The sequence below is a fragment of the Hylobates moloch genome, unplaced genomic scaffold, assembly GCF_009828535.3.
Source record: "Hylobates moloch isolate HMO894 unplaced genomic scaffold, HMol_V3 SCAFFOLD_2, whole genome shotgun sequence".
Taxonomy (NCBI): Eukaryota; Metazoa; Chordata; class Mammalia; order Primates; family Hylobatidae; genus Hylobates; species Hylobates moloch.
Genome location: NW_026652277.1, coordinates 88,018,845 through 88,041,082, shown reverse-complemented (window position 1 = coordinate 88,041,082; position 22,238 = coordinate 88,018,845). Strand labels below are relative to the sequence as shown.

The 22,238-nt window shown below is 40.9% G+C and overlaps 1 protein-coding gene across 10 annotated transcripts in view; it reads left to right on the top strand.

Annotated features, from left to right (window-relative positions):
* MYO6 (myosin VI) overlaps nt 1–22,238 on the top strand; it is a 152,934-nt gene that overhangs the window by 49,810 nt on the left and 80,886 nt on the right. For 9 of the 10 annotated variants that reach the window (XM_058435064.1, XM_058435060.1, XM_058435058.1 and 6 more), the window contains 2 exons: nt 13,657–13,820; nt 18,928–18,997. In XM_058435064.1, the coding sequence (XP_058291047.1) occupies nt 13,704–13,820; nt 18,928–18,997 (187 nt within the window). In that variant the 5' untranslated portion in view covers nt 13,657–13,703. Of the gene's footprint in view, nt 1–1,152; nt 1,349–13,656; nt 13,821–18,927; nt 18,998–22,238 lie in introns of those variants that run through there. The other variant, XM_058435051.1, reaches the window with a different exon arrangement.

Sequence of the window (22,238 nt, the reverse complement as noted above, 5' to 3'; positions counted from 1 at the left end):
ATTTACTCACCGCTGAAAAAGGCGGTACTTGCATCTTCTTACAAACATTAAAACTTACATAAGATTAGGAAGAAACTAATAGGGGCCAACTCATCCCCATCATTGTGGGACACCCTAAAGACCCCCTCCTAGCCTGGATCCTCCCATTTCTAGGCCCTGTCATGGGTCCTCTTGTGCTCTCCTTCCGTGCCTTCTCAAATTCATGAGACAGCAAGTCTCATCCATCTCTAACCAAACCTTTAAACAGCTTCTCCTTAGACATCATCAACTCCTAGCAACCAGCGAGGAAGCGGCTGACTCCAGAGACAGACTCTGAGCGCCATGTCTCGGTTCCACCAGTTCCTAGACAATCTCCGCAAAGACTGCTGGCTCATCACAGACCCCTCCCTGCCCCTTGGCTGGCTACAAGGAACATTCATGGACTTCACAACTGACGAGATGTTCACATACAGTGCCCTACTGCTTGGCCTTATACTCCTGCTGTGCCCCGTACACAACCCCCACAGTCCTCCCATACCCCTCCCCTACGACGCCCCCGCTCAGCAGGAAGTAGTCAGACGAACTACAATGCCCATTTCCCCACTTCTTAAGAAACAAAAAAGGGAGGAATGTTAGGTAACAGGGGTACCTTAATGGCGCCGGTTCCGGGTTCTTCTCCTCTCCTTGACCGGGCACTGTCTGAACCCGCCAAAGGAGGGCCAATCAGAAAGAAGCATCTCCCGCCTTCCCTTGGGCCCGCCCCACGTAGGCCCAAGGGATATAAAACCCAGCACACCAGCGGCTCTCTCTCTCCCTTCTCTTCTTTTCTCTCTCTTCTCTTCTGTCTCTCCCCCGCGTGACCTGACCTCTACCTCTCCAATAAAGATCTCTTGGCTGCCACAGGTGTCGTCTCTGACTAGCCTGTCGCCCTTCATAGACTATACCCATGTTACAGCACAGCACTGCTTCTGTGAGTATTTCCTGTTTCCCCCCAGGCATTTGAGTACCTGGGATATTATCACTTTAGTTATTCTCCTTCGCCAATAATTAATTCCAATTCTTTTAATGGCAGTGGTGGTAACTTTATGACTTTAGGATTTTCTAGGATCTTATTTCTATGTGTGCTTTTGTTTTTTGTTTAGAAAGAATGTGCTTTTCTTTTTTGTTTAGGATGAAAAATATTTTTTTTCTGGTGCTATGCCTGACACATATTGGGACTTCAGTAAATGTTTATAGAATGCGTTTGTAATAATTTCACTTCATGGTTTAACCCCCCTCCAGACTCTACTCTACCCAGACAGTCCCGTCATAAGAGTGAGCCCTTACTTTCACGAAAGAAAATTCAAAATTGGTATGCGGCTGAACAAAGGTAAATGAGTCAACATAGTCACTCAGAAGCACCATACAGTGTGTTCCCCAACACACTTAAGAGGAGACAGGACCTGGGAGCTGCTGAGAAGTACTGAGGCTCCCATCTCAAGGGCCTTCAGTTACAAGCTGATGTCCTTAATGTATTTTCAGTATTTCACAAAGCCTGATGGAAGGTTTATGTTTGCTATGATTAAGCTGAAGTAGGCTAAGATGTCAGATTTCTTACTGGAGTAATACCCAGCCTGGGTGACAGAGTGAGACCCTGTCTCAAAAAAAGAAAAAGAAATTGTCATTTAATAAGAAGAGGATAACTATGAATGAAACTAATTTAAACGGGGAGCTAGGTCAGTTTAGGATATGAAAAGTTTGAGATGGCTGTTGATTTCCTAAGTAGTGATATTGAATAGGCTATGTGCTCTAGATGTCTGGAGTTAGGAGAGAGGTATAAGTTGGAGATAGAAAATGGGGCCTTACTATTACTATTTTTTTGAGACAGGGTCTCATTCCATTACCCAGGCTGGAGTGCAGTGGCACAATCTTGACTCACTACAATCTCCGTCCCCCAGGTTCAAGCAGTTCTCGTGTGTCAGCCACCTGAATAGCCAGAATTGCAGGCGCACGCCACCACACCTGGCTAATTTTTGTATTTTTAGTAGAGATGGGATTTCCCCATGTTGGCCAGGTTGGTCTCGAACTCCTGAGCTCGAGTTATCCACCTGCCTCTGCCTTCCAAAGTGCTGGCATTACAGGTGTGTGAGCCACCATGCCTGGCCACATGGGGCGTTATTAGCATATTAATAACACTGATGCCATGATTAGCCATATGGATAATGTTTAAAGCCGTAAGACTAGATGTATTACTTTGTTTTCACACTTTATAAAGAACTTCCCCGAGACTGGGTCATTTATAAAGGAAAGAGGTTTAATTGATTCGCAGTTTTGTATGGCTGGGGAGGTGTCAGGAAATTTACAATCATGGCAGAAAGTGAAGGGGAAGCAAGTACCTTCTTCACAAGGTACTTCACAGAAGAGAGGAGAGGAAGAGGAGGGAGAAAGAGAAGAGCGGGGAGAGGAGGGAAAGAGAGGGGCGAGAGGAGAGGAGGAGGAGAGGAGAGGAGAGGAGAGGAGGGGTTGTTCTTGCATGGCTTAAGAAGGAATAGGATCTGGTGGGTGAGTAGCGACTGGTTTTAGATAGGAGTAAGAATAATTTGGACTTAACAGAATGAAAGGAAGACTGTATGGGCACAGATGTAGATTGATATGTAGAGGTGGTGGCGAGAGCTTAATTTTTTTTTTAATGAGAAAACTTGTATTTGCATTTTCAGAGATAGTTTAGTAGAATACTGTCTTCAAAGCATGTTGTGGAGTGGGGTTGAAAGTTAAAGTGGCCCTTGGAAATTTGAAAAAATAATTTGAGGGCTAGGCACAGTGGCTCATGTCTGTAATCCCAGCACTTTGGGAGGCCAAGGCGGGTGGATCAACTGAGGTCATGAGTTCAAGACCAGCCTGGCCAACCTGGTGAAACCCCGTCTCTACTAAAAATACAAAAATTAGCTGGGTGTGGTGGCGGGCGCCTGTAATCCCAGCTACTCAGGAGGCTGAGGCAGGAGAATCACTTGAACCTAGAAGGTGGAGGTTGCAGTGAGCTGAGATCACGCCATTGCACTCCAGCCTGGGCGACAGAGCAAGACTTTGTCCCAAAGAAAAAAATTTGATTCTCATCTTATAGAATATCTGAATATACTTATTGCATAATTTATATGTCAATTAAGAAAGAATAATATATTTTATAATTGATTCAAGAAATGAAAAATTTCAGTGAAAATTTCCGGTTCTTTTGATTGTCTCTCTGATTCTCAGTGAGTCATTTAAATGCAATACTAACCAGAAGACAAAATTAACTCCGTGTAAAAAGCATGTTTACCTTTTAAAAATATTTCTTTGACTGGGCATGGTGGCTTGTGCCTGTAATCCCAGCTACTTGAGAGGCTGACTCAGGAGAATTGCTTGAACCTAGGAGGCGGAGGTTGCAGCGAGCCGAGACCACGCCACTGGACTCTAGTCTGGGTGACAGAGCGAGACTCAGTCTCATTAAAAAAAAAAATTTTTTTTTTTTTGAGACAGAGTCTCGCTCTGTCACCCAGGCTGGAGAGTAGTGGCGTGATCATGACTCACTAGCCTCAACATCCCAGGCTGAAGTGATCCTTCCACTTCGGCCTCCCAGCCACGCTAGCTGGGACCACAGGCATGCACCACTTCACCCAGCTAGTTTTTGTATTTTTTGTAGAGACAGGGATCTCACTTTGTTGCCCAGGCTGGTCTTGAACTCTTGGGCTCAAGCAATCTCTCCAGCTTGGCCTCCCAAATTTCTGGGATTACAGGCATGAGCCACTGCACCTGGTGGAAAAAAACTCTTAAACCTAGCACAAATTAAAAAACTAGGTAATTTCTGGGTGTATCACTGGATAATAAGATTAGTCACAGCATATGGAATATTTAAATCACCTGGGATGAATATCTTGCTGTTATATTCTGATACTTTAACATCTGTGAAAGAAATTTTGCCCATTTTTATGTTTATTTCTTGATTATACTACCAGAGGTCTCTCTTGTTGCCATCTTGGTTTTGATGGGTTTTAGCCAGCTTCTTTACTGCAGCCCATTTTATCAGCAGGGTCTTTATGACCTGTGTCTTGTGCTGACCTCCTCTCTCATCTTGTGACTTAGAATGCCTTAAATGTCTAAAAACCAGTAGGTTTTAGCCTTATTTTACCCACCTCCTATTCAAGATGGAGTTGCTCTGGTTCACACGTCTCTGACGCTCTTTCATTTTATCTTAACTCTGAAAGGTTGCCTCGTCTTTATCTTCTATAGCTTCTAGTGAATATTTCATTTCTATTATGTTGTTGTTAAAGAAAAATTATTCGGACACTTGTTAAAACAGCAAGGAATACTTTATTCAAGGACTCTTGTGGTAGGGGTGGTATTAGTCTGCTAGAAGTGTAGACTGCTCGGGCTGCCATAATAAAATACCACAAACATTTGTATTCTGACAACAGAAATTTATTTTTTTCACAGTTTTGTAACCTGGATATCTGAGGTCAGTGTGTCACCGTGGTTAGGTTCTGATAAGAGCACTTTTCCTGGCTTGTAGATGGCTGCCTTTTCTCTGTGTGTTCACTTGGCCTTTCCATGGTGCATGTACTTGGAGAGAGATCTATTTCTCTCTCTTCCTCTTATTATATGGCCACCAATCCTATCTGATTAGAACCCTACCCTTCCGACCTCATTTAATCTTAATTACCTCCTGAAAGCCCTGTAAGGCTTAAACATATGAATTTGGGGGGAACAAAATTCAGTCCATAGCAGTACTTTCAGTTCATAGTTCATATCAAGGGGTATTGCAGTAGTGGGGAGAGATGGGCCTCAACTCCTGAATATGGCAGAGACAGCTGGGGATTGTGAACCCAGAATATCTGAGACAGGTCTCAACCAATTTAGAAAGTTTGTTTTGAAACCAATTTAGAAAGGTTAAGGATGCGCCTGTGACACAGCCACAGGAGGTTCTGAGGACATGTACCTAAGGTGGTCAGGGCACAACTTGGTTTTATATATTTTAGGTAGACATGAGACATCAATTAATTTGTGTAAGATGTACATTGGTTTCGTCTGGAAAGGCGGGTAAACTCAAGGCAGGGGGAGGGGACTTCGAAATCATAGGTAGATAAGAGACAAACTATTGCATTCTTTTGAGTCTCTGATTAGCCTTTCACAGAATACACAATTTACATGTGAGAGGAGGGTAGAGGAAATAATCTTATGCCCTAGTCTGGCTTAGTGAAACAATATGGTAGAAGAAGCAATGAGATATGCATTTGTCTCACATGAGCCTCAGCGGGATGACTTTGAATTCTGGCTGTCCTTCATCCACAAGGAATTTCCATGTGGGCAAATTGGGAGGGAGGTATGTAACTTTTTAAAAAATGTTTGTAGCTATGTCGTTTAGGAATAAAACGGGAGGCAGGCCTGCCTGACATAGTCCCCAGCTTGACTTTTTCCTTGGCTTAGTGATTTTGGGGTTCCAAGATTTTTTTCCTTTCACAGGATTTACAGCCAAGGAACAGAGTGAGTGGATCAGTGGATGGAAAATTATTCATGGAGACATCAAGGGCATAGAAAGTCTTGCCATACTGACTTAACAGGATTTTTGCTGAAGGCAGGTCAAGGACTTAGAGTGTTAATGGAAAAAGCAAACTGTAAAATATTTAAAGAGGTTTATTCGGAGCCAATATGAATGACTATGGCCCAATGAACAGTCTCAAGAAGTCCTGAGAAAGTGTATGTGAGGCGGTTGGGTTATAATTTGGTTTTATACATTTTAGGAAGGCAGGAATTACAGGCGAAGACATAATACGTGGAAGGTATATATTGATTCTGCCCCTGCCTGAAAACTGGGAAATCTTGAAGTGGGGGGATGGCAGAATGGGGAGCTTATGGGTCATAGGTGGATTCAAAGATTTTCTGATTGGCAGTTGAAAGAGTTAAGCTTTGTCTAAAGACTCGAAGTCAGTAGAAAAAAATGCTCAAGGTAAGATAAGGGGGATGTCAGCTGGGCGTGCTGGCTGAGGCTTGTAATCCCAGCACTTTGCGAGGCCAAGCCAGGTGGATCACTTGGGGTCAGGAGTTCAAGACCAGTCTGGCTAACATAATGAAACCTTGTCTCTACTAAAAAAAAAAAAAAAAAAAAAAAAAAAAAAAAAAAAAAAAAGCAAAAATTAGCTGGGCGTTGTGGCAGGTGCCTGTAGTCCTAGCTACTCTAGAGGCTGAGGCAGGAGAATTGCTTGAACCCTGGAGGTGGAGGTTGCAGTGAGCCCAGATTGCCCCACTGCCCTCCAGCTTGGGCAACAGAGTGAGACTCTGTCTCAAAAAACAAAACAAAAAAAAGATCCATAGATGTTGAGGTTCTTGTTATGTAGAGAAGCTTCATAGGTAGCAGGCTACAGAGAGAATGATGGTAAATGTCTCTTTTCATACCTTAAAAGATGTCAGTTGTAGTTAATCTCGCGTAGATCCATCTTGGAAATGCCTGGCTGCATTAATTACTATGAAATTCTCTACAGATGCAAATTTCCCCCACAAAAGACAGCTTTGCAGGGCCATTTCAAAATATGTCAAAGAAATATATTTTGGGGTAAAATTTTTTTTTTTTTTTTTTTTGGCGGAGTCTTGCTCTGTCGCCCAGGCTGGAGTGCAGTGGCGCAATCTCGGCTCACTGCAAGCTCCGCCTCCTGGGTTCACGCCATTCTCCTGCCTCAGCCTCTCCGAGTAGCTGGGACTACAGGCGCCCGCCACCACGCCCGGCTAATTTTTTGTATTTTTAGTAGAGACGGGGTTTCACCATGGTCTCGATCTCCTGACCTCGTGATCCGCCCGCCTCAGCCTCCCAAAGTGCTGGGATTACAAGCGTGAGCCACCACGCCCGGCCTGGGGTAAAATATTTTGATTCCCTTCAGGGTCTGCTATCTGGCATGTGATGCTATACCAGAATCATGTTGAAATGTGTCTTATTGCTGAATGTTTTGTCAGTCTTATGATCTCTATTTTAATGTTAATATTGGTCAGTTGTGCCTAAATTCCAAAAGGGAGTGGGGTATAATGAGGCATGTCTGACCTCCCTTCCTGTCTTGGCTGGGAATTCAGTTTTTCAAGTTCCTCCATCCAAGAGGGATCCCCATTCAGTTGGTTAGGGGCTTAGGATTTTATTTTTGGTTTATGACATGAAAGGTGGGGGATTGGAACTGGATCAAGTATCAGGGGTCAGGGAGTCTATCTAAATTGATTTAGCAGGATTCTTGCTAAAACTGGGCTGTGCAGGCCTGTCAGAGATAGAACGGAGTTAAGGCCAAGGTTGAGGCCTAGTTGAGGAGAGGCCTCAGAGGAGCCTAATTAAAGTTGATTGGTCAAGGAGAGAGTCTCGGCCAGGTGCAGTGGCTTATGCCTGTAATCCCAGTTACTCAGAAGGCTGAGGTGGGAGGATTGCCTGAGCCCAGGAGTTCCAGGCTGCAGTGAGCTATGATTGTGCCATTGCACTCCAGCCTGGGTGAAAAAGTGAGACCCTATCTCCTAAGCAGTTTCTTTTTTCTTTTTTTGGTGTACCCGTAATTGTTTTTGGTGTTTCTCATTCCAGAGTCTTTCTCCTTTTTGCTTCTCTCCATCCTCATGGGCTGATGTATTTGTATAGAATCCCTGTACTGTAGATATAGGGCTTTGATGGAGCAATGTTAGCTGTGTGCCTTTAAATTTGTTACCTTAACTGGGAAGTCATAGTTAACAGTTGAAAATAGGAAAGTAGTTCGAAGTTTAATTTGCCATTCTTTTTTGGACTTCGGGAGTTTTGCTTTGCTGTGATTTTTCTTTTCTTTTTTTTCACTGTCACAAGTTTTACACACAGTGATTTCAGGTAATTTTTCCTGAATGATCCCTCCTGTCTATTCTGTAATTTCTGTTTGTATTTAAAATTACCACAACTATTGTCTTGAAACTGACTGGTGGCTTCAAACAAGGGATATAGTGGGGAAGGAAAAGGGAAAGGGGGAGAGGTATGACTAGTATCTTTTGGGTGCCAGTAGAACAGTGAGCTCAGTTTTATGTCACTTAATCCTCACAGCAGTTCTGAAAGGTAAGTGATATCCCACCATATGGATAAGGACAAAGATAAAAATCGAAGAGGTTAAATAACTTACTTAAGCTTGTCAGAAAGTGGTGGAGCTGAGTTTCAAGCCTAGGTTTTTTTTTTTTTTTTTTTTTTCAGAGACAAGGTCTTCTTACTCTGTCTCCCAGGCTGGAGAGCAGTGGCACAATGATAGCTTACTGCAACTTTGAACTCCTGGATTCAAGTCATCCTCCTTTCTCAGCCTCCTGAGTAGCCAGGACTACAGGGCTAGGCCATCATTCCTGGCTAATATTTAAAATTTTTGATTTTTGTAGAGGTGGAGTCTTGCTGTGTTGTTCAGGCTGGTCTTGAACTCCTAGGATCAAGTGATCCTGCCACTTCGGCTTCTCAAAGTGCTTTTTTTTAAAATTAGTTTTTTTGTGTGTGTTGATACATAGTAGGTGTATATATTATGGGGTACATGAGATATTTTGATACAGGCGTACAGTGTGCCATAATCACGTTGGGGTAAATGAAGTACCCAGCATCTCAAGGATTTATTCTTTCTTTGTGCCATAATGATCCAAGTATACTATTTTAGTTATTTTTAAATGACAGTAAGTTACTATTGACTGTAGTCACCCTCTTGTGCTATCAAGTACTAGATTTTATTCATTCTAACTATATTTTTGTACCCATTAACCATCCCTACTCCCCATCCCACTACATTCCCAGCCTCAATTATCATTCTACTCCCTATCTTCATGAGTTCAATTGTTTCAGTTTTTTTTTTTCTAGCTCCCGCAGATACGTGAGAACATGTGAAGTTTTCCTTTCTCTGCCTGATGTGTTTCATTTAATGTGATGACCTCCAGTTCCATCCATGTTGTTGTAAATGACAGGATCTTTCTTTTTCATGGCTGAATAATACTCCACTGTATATATGCACCATGTTTTCTTTATTCATTCTTCTGTTCATGGGCACTTGGGTTGCTTCCAGATCTTGGCTATTGAGTATAGTGCTGCAGTAAAAATGGGAGTGCAGATATCTCTTCAATATACTTATTCCTTTCTCTTGAGTATGTTCCTAGCAGTAGGATTGCTAGATCATATGGTCATTACATTTTTAGTTTTTGGAGGAACCTCCAAACTGTTCTCCACAGTAGTTATATTAAATGGTTTTACAATTACAGTTTTAGAATATTCTGTGTACTTCTTATTACCAGTGAGTTTTGTGCCTTCAGATGATTTCTTCTTGCTCAGTAATGTCCTTTTCTTTTGGATTGATGCCACCTGGGAGGCAGGGTCTGGAGTCAAGAACCTTAGAAATCTACCTGCTGCTGTATTCTGAAGCTGAGCTGGCACCCAAGCCACAGACCAAGTTTTTCCCACTCTTTTCTCCTCTTTCCTCAAGCAAAGAGTCTCTCTCCATGGCCACCACCATCCCAGGGCCATGGCAAGTACAGCCTGGCTACTGCCGACGTTCACTCAAGGCCCAAGAGTTCTTCAGTCAGTTCGTGGTGGATGCTGCCAGTCCTGAATCTCCCACTTTAGAACAGTGGGCTCCCCTTTCGCCCAGGGCACATCCGGAAATGCCACCCAAGAGTCAAGGCCGGGGATCAGAGACCCCAGGAGCCCGCTTGGTGCTCGTTAACCCACTCTGGCTGAGCTGGTACCCAGGCTGCCAGACAAAGTCCCCCTTACTCTTCCCTTTCCTTTCCTCAGTCAGGCAGTCTCTCCCCATGGCCACCACAGCTGGGAATGTGCTGGGTCATACCTGAAGCTAGCATAGCTCTCAGTCTCACCTGTGACCCATGGTGAGTATTGCCTGGCTACCAGTGCTGACTGTTCAGGCCCCAGGGGCTCTTTAGTCAGCAGGTGATGAATTCTGCTGGGACTGGGTTCTTCCCTTCAAATCAGTGAGTTATCTTCTGCCCAGGCTGTGTTTAGAAATGCCCAGGAGCTAGGGCCTGGAATGGGGGCCTCAGGACCTGCCCTGTTCTCTATTCTACTATGACTGAGTTGGTTGGTATCCAGGTTGCAAGACAAAGTCCCCTTTACCCTTCCCTCTTCTCCTCTCAAGCGGAGGGAAGGAGTCTTTAATAGAGCCGTGAGTTGTACTCCTGGCTGCCCAGCTGGTGTTCTCACTAGGTCACAGGCTCCCCAAACCCAGTGGCTCTGAGCCTATCATAGCACCTGGACTTGCCCAGAAAATGCAGTCCTTGTGGTCTAGACTGCTTTTCAAGTTTATTTAGGACCCCAGAGCAATTTAGCCTGCAGTGGGGCTTGCTGAGATGAACTATTTGCCTCTGGCTAGGGCTTCTCTAAATGCTCTGTTTGTGAGCTCTCCCTCCCACAAGCCTGTAGATTTTCTCACCACACCACCATTGCTGCTGCCAAGGGGTGGGGAGAGAGAGGGTGGTGCTGAGAGTTGAAGACTGGTTTTGCTCCGCTCTCCAGTGCCTCTTTCTTTGATGTGATGTTGAAACCAGGCACTGGTTTTAATTGGTACATTGCTCACCTGATTTTTTGTTCTTATGAAGATGCTTTTTTTGGGTGGATAGTTGTTCAATTTGGTGTTCCTGAAGGGGAAGTGATTGCTGGAGCCTTCTATTAAGCCATCTTGCTCTGTCTCCTTACCCTGAAGTGTTTTGATTACAAGTGTGAGCCACTGTTCCTGGCTGAGCCTAGGATTTGAAGATATTTCAGGATGAGCACAGTGGCTCATGCCTGTAATCCTAGCACTTTGTATGGTTGAGGTGGGTTGATTGCTTGAGCTCAGGAGTTCGAGACCTGCCTGGGCAACACAGTAAGACCCTGTATATAAAAAAATAAAAATTACAAAAATTAGCTGCATACACCTATGGTCCCAGCTACTTGGGAGGCTGAAATAGGAGAATGTCTTGAACATGGGAGGTCAAGGTTGCAGTGAGCCATGATTGCATCACTGTACCACTGCACTATAGCCTGGGTGATAGAGAGACCCAGTCTCAAAAAAAAAAAAAAAAAAAGAAAAAGATATTTCAGTTCTTCTAAGTCTAGACCTGCTTTTACTCTTCCAAAACTGTGTGAACAATTCATTCATTTACCAGTGAATATTGAGTTGCTTACTGTGTGCTGGGCCTCAGGGACACAGAGAGGAATAGTCCAAGTCCTGATGAAACAGAAATGAGATGATTAGGTTTACCTTTTGGTAGGATTACTAGTGATATGTGTGAAGTGGCACGAGTATAAGCAGGCAGCTGAGTTAATTACAGAAGTCCTGGTAAAAGATGATGTTCATTTTTCATTTGAACTAGGACGGTAGAGGAGATGCAGAGAAGGAGTTGGATTTGTGATGCCTATTGGAGATAAAGCTGACAACATTAAGGAAGTGATATGAATTTGGAAGGAGCTCAAGGGATTGGGGATGATTTCGGGTTGGATTTGAAAGAGTGCTGTTAGTGCCTTCCCTGATAGAAGGAAGAGCAAGCTGGAGTGGTAGACCATGGCAATAATAACGTAATAATTATGTTACGCCTATAGATAATTCATGAAGAGGTGTCCAGTAGACAAGTAAACATCTGGGAACTCAATGGAGGTTTCGGCTAGAGCAACAACTTTGAGCATCACTTATACATAAATGGTATTTAAAGCCATGGGACTAAATATGATTAGGGAAAGAGTATAGATGTGTGTGTGGTAATGTAAGTCTGAAGTAGTGGTATTGATTCACTTCTGTGAAGACTCTTCATCTAATTTGTCAACTTGGAATTATATATAAACCTGATGGCATTTGCTGGATAGGGAAAGCAACTCACTTTGTAGCCACTGCGTAGACGACATTAACCAACAAGCAAGTTGCAAAGGTGCCAATAGTTAGCCGCTTTTGAATGAACTGTATGCCAAATGTCCTTGACTTTCATGAAACTACACCTGAGAGCATCCACATGAGGATCCCAGATTTGAGAATGGCACACAAAAGGAGGATTATGATACATGAATCAGCTTTTCTTTTTAAATATAGATAAGTAGTGAAAAAATAAGTGCCTGTCAAGATGACATCTGGGATCATTCACCAGATGATTCATTGTTACATTTTAGTCTCATAGCATCCAGGCTAATAAAACAAAATATTTTGCATGTCATGGATTGTTTTGGCTACTCTTTATAGACAGAATTATGAATGTTAGATCTCAGAATGCTAAGTATGAAAGAAACCATACAGGGATAATGGAAAAATTAGGTTAGAATTCACATTAGGCAAAAACTGGAAACAATCCAAATGTTCATCAACAGAGCAATAGGTGAACAATTGTGGTATAGTCTGTTCATTGGACTAGTACACACAACAAGGTTAAATATGTTGAAAGCAAAAGCATTTTGTTGAATGAAAGCCAGACACCAAAGAATACGTACTGTATGATGTCACTTATATGACGTTCAGGAATAGGCAGAAACTAACAGAACAGTAGGAATGCCCATGGGGAATGGTTATTGACCAAAAGGAGTCATGAGACAACTGTTTTGTTTTAGAAACAGGGTCTCGTTCTGTCACCCAGAATGAATTGCAGTGATACAGTCATAGCTCACTGTAGCCTCAAGCAGTCCTCCTGCCTCGGCCTCCCAAAGTGTTGGCATTCTAGGCATGAGCCACCACTCGTGACCTTGATTGGAGTGTTTCATAAATGGCTATATCCATTTTTCCATATTCATCAACTTGTATACTTAGATTTGTACATTTCACTGTATGTCAGTTTTACCTCAGTGGAGAATAAGAAAACAACAAAAATGGCATGTTGAGTAGTTCCGTGAGGATGAGCTTTGGGAGCACGTCAGTCCATTCTCAGAGAGTGAGGGAACGTTTCCCAGAGATAATAATCTCTCTTTTTATCCTTTTACTTACACAGTTGACTTATTTTTTTCAACTCTTAGCTACCTCCCCACAATCATATCTATTCCTATGACTATTTAATTTATTGTGCAAATGCAGAATACTTTAGGTAGCAAAAGGGAGTGCTGTTATAAATTACACTCAACTGGTAAAAACTATCATTGTTTGCTTCTGTTCTAGTCAGAGGGTTGTACTCTACTGCAGTCATACCTGAAGGAAGGCAGTAGTAGAGCAGGTGTACCTGAGGGTGGAACAACCTCTGCTTAGCCTCATCTAAAAGTAGATAAAGGGGGCCGGGTGCAGTGGCTCACGCCTGTAATCCCAGCACTTTGGGAGGCCGAGGCAGGCGGATCACGAGGTCGGGAGATCAAGACCATCCTGGCTAACACGGTGAAACCCCATCTCTACTAAAAATACAAAAAATTAGCCGGGTGTGGTGGCGGATGCCTGTAATCCCAGCTACTCGGGAGGCTGAGGCAGGAGAATGGCATGAGCCTGGGAGGCGGAGCTTGCAGTGAGCCAGGATTGTGCCACTGCACTCCAGTCTGGGTGAGAGAGTGAGATTCCATCTCAAAAAAAAAAAAAAAAAAAAGCCAAACAAAAAAAAGTAGATAAAGGGGGCAGAGTTCAGCAAGATGCAAGGGAGGAGGTGGGGATTTTATGTGGCAGGGGTAGATGTGTTTGTTGGGATTTACATGTGAACTTTTGAAAAAGATACGTTATTTGTTTTATATATATTTTGAAACTGATTGATGTTGCTGTGTCTGTTCCTTTGAAACAGGTGACAGTGGATAGTGGAAACAGGAGATTGTGGATCCTCCTTCAAAAATGGAGGATGGAAAGCCCGTTTGGGCGCCACACCCTACAGATGGATTTCAGATGGGCAACATTGTGGATATTGGCCCCGACAACTTAACAATTGAACCCTTGAATCAGAAAGGCAAGGTGAGTTTCTCAGAAAGATGTTGAAATATGATTTCTTTCAAAAATAGGTGTTTTTTTTCACAAGAGTTAGGTCTGTCTTCTTAATGAAGTAGATATTTGGGAAAGCATATTGCTGGTGAGTCTGTTTTCTCCTGACTTCTTTGATTAAATCAGAGGTATGTGCTCTAGGGAAAAAATGGTGCCCTATGATAAAATCAGATGGGAATTTAGTGAGCCTTTCATTCTTTGTTTTTTTCACATCCCTTTGATCATCCAGTTCTTAGCCTTTCATTCTTAAGAACTAGCTATATGATAAAATCTAAACAATAATGACATTTTAATTTCTTGTGCCACATTACTAAAGTTATTAGTGTGTCTGTGATCGACATGTCACAAAGTAAAAATATGAAGAGTGAATGTGGGGATATCAGATTTTGCTTTTTTGCCTTAGCTTCTATTATAAAGTCTTTTTTTTAAAGTTTTTTGTTCACTTAAAATTATTGCTATCATTTTTGTGATAGATGCTTTAATTCTGTACACATGGTATTTATTTCTTTGTATGCTTAGACATAAACTAGACAGCATTACAAAATGAAAGTCTGAGGGAAAAGTGACTAGGAGTTGTGACTTGTTTACAGAGAAGGCATCATTGTAAATACCTGTTTCAGTCTTCATGGAGGCTGATACAGTCTGTTTTTGTGGAACTTCACTCCATTCTCAGAGAGTGAGGGGAAGTTTTCCAGAGGAAACAATCTCTTTTTATTCTTTTGGTTCCACAATTGATTTATTTTTCAACTCTTAGCTATCTTAGCACAGTAATATCTATTCCCATGATAGATGTCCACAATTTTTAGTTTAATGAGTATGCCTGTTAAACAGTTCTTCTGACTAAATTAAATTTGTAGATGTCATTTCTGTTTACTTTAGACTGAAAATGTTCATGAATAATTTATATTCTATGATACATGGCTAACTAATGCCATATGACTACCATCCTTCTGGGAACTTAGAAAAACAAGGTGGATCTCTCATGAGGTCTTTTCACAGAGAAAACTATTCTGTTACTGTAAACAACCCACGAACTGAAATGCATAATGTATAATGTGCCATGTTAGAGGAGGCCAATTAAAGATACCCTCAGGACAGGAAAGACAAAGTATTTCTGGTTTTTCCTCTTATTAACAGGTACCTATTTGTACTTACAATTCAGTACATGTTTAAAAAAATAAGCTCAATTACTTTACATATTTGAAGGCTTTTGATTTTTGTTTAACATATTTTATAAGCACAGTAAATCAGAAGACCAAAATGAAATTGAGAGCGTATTTCCTAGGTGTTTATATATAGTTGTTATGTATATTTTGTTGTATTCATAGGTGACAAAACAATTCAGTTCAATTATAGAAGAAACTTGATTTAAGAGGATACACTTTTTCATATTTTAAATATTTTAATATACTTTACACTGTGCCTTATTCATATTATTCAGGTACATATGTAGAACCAATAAAAACTGTTTACATTAGGGAGTGATATAAATTTCATGGATCTGTAGATAATTCTGTGAACTAAAGTGTACGTTTTTTCCACAAGAATTTTTTTGAGGATTAACAAGTTCTCAGAGGTTACCTTTAATCTTAATTTTCCTCCCTACTTTCTGATCAGGGTCTTAATAAACATACTGCCATAATAACCAGACAGTTAAAAAGATCCTTAAGAGAAGCAATCTTTTGCTTAGCTCATTCATTGCCTAGAGATCATCAGCTTCGAAGTAATTATTAAGGAATTAAGTACATAAAGGGGTGGACTGGTCATGCACACCTTTGTGCAGTGTGTGTGCAGTGGAAGTACAGTGGAAGTGTAGATGAGGAAGTGGGGAACATGTCTTGATAGCAATGGCTTTTCAAGGTTTTTGTGACCCATAGTAAAATAGATTTCACATTGCATTAGGTATGTGTATTATGTGTGTGTGTGAATTTATAACAAATAAATTTTACATTTCAACAACTGTGTGTGTAGTGTTTGTGTGTGTTTACTTATAAATGAAACAGTTGGTCAAAAGAAACATTCTTAGCACATGGTATGCATTCTGATAATTTCTAATGACTTTTATTCTTTTAAAAATGCTGTTTTAGGCTAGGTGCAGTGGCTTATGCCTGTAATCCTAGAACTTTGGGAGTACAGAGGGAGGATTGCTTGAGCTTAGGAATTCGAGACTAGCCTGGGCAACATAGTGAGACCTCATCTCTACAAAAAATTTAAAAAAATTAGCTGGGTGTGGTGGTACATGCCTGTTTTAGCTACTCTGGTGGCTGAAGTGCACTTAAGCCAGCAGGTCAAGGCTGCAGTGAGCCGTGATTGTGCCACTGCACTCTAGCCTGGGTGACAGAGTGAGATCCTGTCTCAAAAAAAAAAAAAGAAAACAATTTTAATTTACTAAATTGGTTTCATATTCTGTATTTGCAGCAGTGGTAAGAAGCCACTCTGAAGCCCTGTAGGCTGAAGCCCTAAATTTATGGCATAGAAGGGTCTGCATTTTCTTTTCCCTGTCTGCTTTGCTGGTCTTATGTTTTGTCAACCAAGTCTCCCTTCATACTCTTACTCTTGTGTGCCTCTTTCGTCTTCTCTTCTGCAAGTATTAAGTCCTTACCATACCCCAGGTGATGTTATGTGCTTTGTATCATTGCTCACATTGCTCCTGCCTGGAGTGCCACTATCCATACCCACTCTTTATTTTATTTAATTTTTTTTTTTTGAGTCGGAGTTTTGCTATTGTTGCCCAGGCTGGAGTGCAGTGGCGTAATCTTGGCTCACTGCAACCTCTGCCTCCCGGATTCAGGCGATTCTCCTGCCTCAGCCTCTCGAGTAGCTGGGATTACAGGTGCCCCACCACCATGTCTGGATAATCTGTTGTATTTTTAGTAGAGATGGGGTTTCATCATGTTGGCCAGGTTGTTCTCAAACTCCTGACGTCAGGTGATCCACCTGCCTGGGGCTCCCAAAGTACAGGGATTACGGGTGTGAGCCACCGCACCTGGCCAATCTCCATATCCTTTTGCTTAGAAAATACTTATTTTTCCTTTAAGACTCTGATTGAGGTCACCTTGTTTATGAAGTTTTTCTACAGATACCCAATCTGTGCCTCCCCTCCATTCAGTAGAATTGGCTGTTGACTACTTTTTCCTTTGAGGAGTGGTGTAAATTCTTAGCTTTCCTTTAATCTTTATTGGAGATAATTGTTTACTTTGTCTCCCCCTCCCTACTAGACTATGTAATCTTCTCAAGTGCAGGGGCTGTTTTATTCTGTCATTAGAGCTTGATGCTCTGTATTTGACTTGTGGTAGGTGATTAATGCTGAGTGATCAATATATGTTTTTAGCAGAAAAAAGCCTCCTTCCTCTAAGAGAAAACAATTAATGAAACATTTTCTCTTTAAGGAGAGAGGAAGATGGGGCTGGTGGTAATTTAAGGAATAAAGAAGGAGGGAGAGAAAACACCTTTCAGGACTCCCTGCTGGCCTTTTAGCCTGCTCTTAACTTTCTTATTCCAGCAACTCTTTGTCATTGGCCTCCCCTCATCCCCACTGCCCTCATCATCTAACTTCTTAGAACGTTTCTAATTTGACATGGCTGCTAACAGGCAGAGCTAAACCCTGGAGTCTGGGGAGCCCGTAACCCTCTTGCCATGGCTGTGAAAGTTGGGCACGTACACATATGACATTAGCAGTTATTTCTGAAGCATTTTCCTATAGAATCATTATTATAAATTGTGGATTGTTTTATATTACCATTGATATACTTAATGCACATTATGGGTTAATTTTGCTTTTGTGGCCTGTCCTACAAACTTTTCCACATTTATAACATTAATAACATGTGTACTGGGTTCCGAATAATTAACTTCCAGAGTTTTTATGGCATAACAATTTTCTACATTGGGTGTGACTTACAATTGAAGTAGTTCCAGCAGCGTGGATTTTACTCTTTATAGTTGTAGCTTTACACACACACCCCTATAAATATTATTTTAAAATAATTGAATCATTTTTCCCTGCAGTTTTCTTTGATACAATTAGAAACTTCAGCCACAAGAGTAATTGTAATTGTTTGAGAAGTACTGTATCAGCTTATAAATAACTGTGAGAATGGCATGGATTAAAATTTAATTCTCTTTGGGTGTCATTTGAGATCATTTGTTCTCTCTTACTAGATGTTATCTTAATTCTGCAGTGTCTACTATAGCATTTAAGTGATAAATATAAGTATTCATGGATACTTGTAATTTTACAGATGAAATATTTTTGAGTACTTTTTATATTTCTGACAGATTTTTGTACAGGAGTTTGTGTCAAATATATTTTACTGAAACAGTAGCTATTAATATAACCCTCTGGTTATATCTGATTGAATGTTACTTTTTTCTTTTTTTTTGAGATGGAATTTTTTTCTGTCTTTTTTTTTTTTTTTTGAGATGGAATTTCGCTCTTGTCTTCCAGGCTGGAGTGCAATGGCATGATCTCGGCTCACTGCAACCTCCACCTCCCAGGTTCAAGGGATTCTCCTGCCTCAGCCTCCCTGGTAGCTGGGATTACAGGGTGCCGCATCACGCCCGACTAATTTTTGTATTTTTAGTAGAGACGGAGTTCTACCATGTTGGCCAGGCTAGTTTCAAACTCCTGACCTCAGATGATCCACCCGCCTTGGCCTCCCAAAGTGTTGGGATTATAGGCATGAGCCACTGTGCCTGGTCACTTTTTCCTTTTTTAAAACACTGAAATTGCTATATCTACCACATTAACATTTTATTTAAAAAAATTGTTAAATAGCATATATATGTAAATTTAATATTAATATACCTCTGTTTTTGTCCTTCTCTAGGTGTTAGAGCCTAGGATACTTACTGATTTTTATTGTTGATTTCTTGCCCACAGTAATAGTAGATAATATTTTTGAGTGAAGTTATTGTTCTGTTTTGGGGTTAATGACTTGTTAAATAGTAGGATCTGTATTATATTTTAATAAAGAGCATATTGTTGCCACTATTACAGTATATGCAACCAATTAAGCCCTTCTATTGTTCTTACTATTTAAAAGCCTTGAGTTTAATGAGCATTTGTTTTGTTTGTTAGACATTTTTGGCTCTCATAAACCAAGTGTTTCCTGCAGAAGAGGACAGTAAAAAAGATGTGGAAGATAACTGTAAGTACCAAGTTAAAAATTAACTCTCTGCACAGAAAAGGAAACTGTTCTTTTAAAAAAATAAATTAGTGGTTATATTACTGATACACTGTGCTGGTTCAGAAACAATCTAGTCTTTTGACACGAATGTTCATGTGAATGAAGGAACTCGAGTCCTCCGTGTTGTCTCACATTTGCATTTTGGTGAAAGAGTCTTGAGTGTTCTTTTGGTGTTATTTGAGTTGCATAAATGTGGGGAATGGTAATTACTGTGAGGCTTGAACTAAAGGTCTCTTGTTAACAGTTTTGAAAGTTATTGAACCTTATCTAGAGTCAGGTGGTTTTTATAGTAGTATATGTGGTTCAGTAATTTGGAAGTTGAGTCAGTAGGAGTCATTTAACATCACCGTTTGAAGCAAACATGCATTTAAAAAAATTCTATATAATTACAAATTGAAAAATTAATTTCAGAACGATTATATTAAAACACAGCATTAATTTGACTTATAACACCTTGGCATGTTTGATGAAAAAAGGCCTTCTCGATGGAACAGGCCAATGTTTATTCTTACATTTTTAAGATTAAGCAGTAATCATTTCATATTGGGGGCAGCAGTGTTAACAATTATGTACACTTGTCATGGATTTCATTAAAGGTACTTGACACTAACAACTCTCCATTTAACAAAAAAAGGTAGCGTTAACAATTATGTACAGGACTTTGAGACCAGCCTGGCCAACATGGTGAAACCCTGTCTCTACTAAAAGTACAAAAATTAGTTGAGCATGGTGGTGGGCGCTGGTAATCCCAGCTACTCGGGAGGCCGAGGCAGGAGACTACCTTGAACCCAGGAGGCGGAGATTGCAGTGAGCTGAGATCACGCTATTGCACTACAGCCTGGGTGACAAGAGTAAAGCTCCGTCTCTATATAATAAATAAATAAAATTGGAAAGAGTTCTAAAAGTTGCCTCAGTCTCTTTTTCAGTAATGGAATGACTTCTAGAACAACATATATTTAGAATTGATTGACTTCTGTGTTGAAGTTGTTTGTGGGTTCCTTTTTTCTTTTAGTGAGCCAGAGCTGTAATGATTAAGCAGGATCTTAAATGCTCAGATAACTCTCTAGTCAGATATCTAAATTTAATAATGAAGTCATACCTAATCTTCATTAAAAACTTTTATATGTATTTGTTATATAGTTATTAAAACAGTGTTTATAAAGAAACTAATTGTTTATTCAAATATTTTGTTATATGTCTTATGTTAAATTGTTTCAAAATTTTAATATTCTTTTGGGTATAGTTAAATCTGTTGATAATTAGGCCTAAAAGGTAAACAGTTTACATAAAGAGTTGCATGTAAATAGCCAAGCCAAGTAATCCTAGGACTGACTACTAGGAAAGGACAGCAGGAAGGAATTATTTGGTAGAGCAGGAAGCTATTTGTGAGGCCCTTGTGAACATCCCTAGGTCATACCTTTAGGGAGATGTAGGCAGTTGGGACTTAGCATTTCACGTTCTGGCAAAACAGGGTTGCAAATATTTTCCTCTCCCTCTCTCTTTTTCTGTGTCTTCTTGAAAATGGAATGGCCTGTGTGGCATGATTTCAGAGGAATACCCTCCTGTCCCAATTTTTATTGTCATCAGCAGATACTTCATCAGTTAGGGGTTTATTTGGTTTAATAAACACACATCCCTGAAAAGGCAGGTGGTGAGTGTGGAAGGAGTAAAGATAGGAGAGCAAGTAGTAATTCCCATGTCTGTGTAGGCTTACATAATTAGCGTTCACAGGGGAAGTGTACTGTAGGATTACGAGTTTTTACTTAGAGGAAGCAGTGACAACATCATACAACCAGGTATTTCAGAGGAAAGTGAGAGAGATGGGGAGTGGTTCAACAGAGTGCTTTGGGTAAAGAAAGAGGAACATGTAGACCAGGCTCCAGGGGACAAGGATGGAAGAAGATTAGGGATATAGAAAGGTAGGTAACATCATACCCAAACCAGATATATTAATACCTCTGCTGCCTAACCCTCTCTATATCCTTCCTTAATTCAAAGGAAAGCTGCCATTCAGCTGTTAGGAGCCTCCACCCATTTCTTATTCTCTTTTATTCTGCCCTAAGTGGCACTAGAAAGCAGTGAGGTGACTGAGGCAGGAGAATCATTTGAACCCAGGAGGCGGAGGTTGCAGTGAGCTGAGATCGTGCCACTGCACTCCAGCCTGGGCAACCAGTGAGATTTTGTCTCAAAAAAAAAAAAAAAAAGCAGTGAGGTGAAAGTGAACTGGCTGCATTAAATGAGTATAGATGGATGTGCAGTCTCTGCAGGTAGTTGTGGCAAGAGGCTCTTGTTTGACACCATTGGTTAGGTGTTGAATAGTATGTTAGACATACATGCAGTGTAGGCACATGAGCAATTTCAGTGAGGGATCAAACAAATGAATCAGGCAGCATCTTGCCCCCAAGGATCTGATTTAGTAGACAAAACCAGATATGTAACATTACCATAATAACACTGGCAGTGTGTGGTAAGAACCATAAAGAAATTACAAAGAAGATAGTAGTTCTAGTGGTGGTGGTGAGAATGGGGAAGTGTCATTTGTGAGGTAACCTTTGTACCGACCTTAAAGAATAGGTAGATTTTTGACACCTAGAAATGTAGAGGATATTCTACCTGGAAGCCGACAGATGAATGATTGATACCTGCATTTAATAAATAGTTCAGTCTGCCTATAAGTTAGTATTAAGGTGAATTGTGGAAAATTATATGAAAAGGTCATGAGTGTAGGTTTATTAAGAGCTCTGATCAGATGTGAATTTGGATGTTGATAGAGACCCAGTGATGATTTTATGGGGAGAGAGATTTGATGAGGGCTCTACTTTAGTCAATGTGCTGAGAAGTCTGGATTAGAGAGGAGAGAGACTGAGGCAATAGGTAAATAAGAGGCCACCATGATCACAAAAGAGGTAATGAGAACTAAACTGGTATTGGAGCAGTAGAAATGGAAAGAAAGGAGATACATTGAGAGATTCAGATTATGCTTTGAGTACCTGCCATGAGCTGGCACTGTGCTGTACTTTCTTACCTGGCATAAAGATTTGGAAACTGGTTTAGAATAAGGAGGAAGAGAGAAGATGATTTTAGTGTTGACTAAGGTTTACAATTTCAGTGACAGAAAATGGTGGTGCTAATAACAGAAACAAGGTGGTTGAGAAGAGGAGTGGTTTTTGTCTAGCATGGGATAGAAATGGAGCTCAGGAGA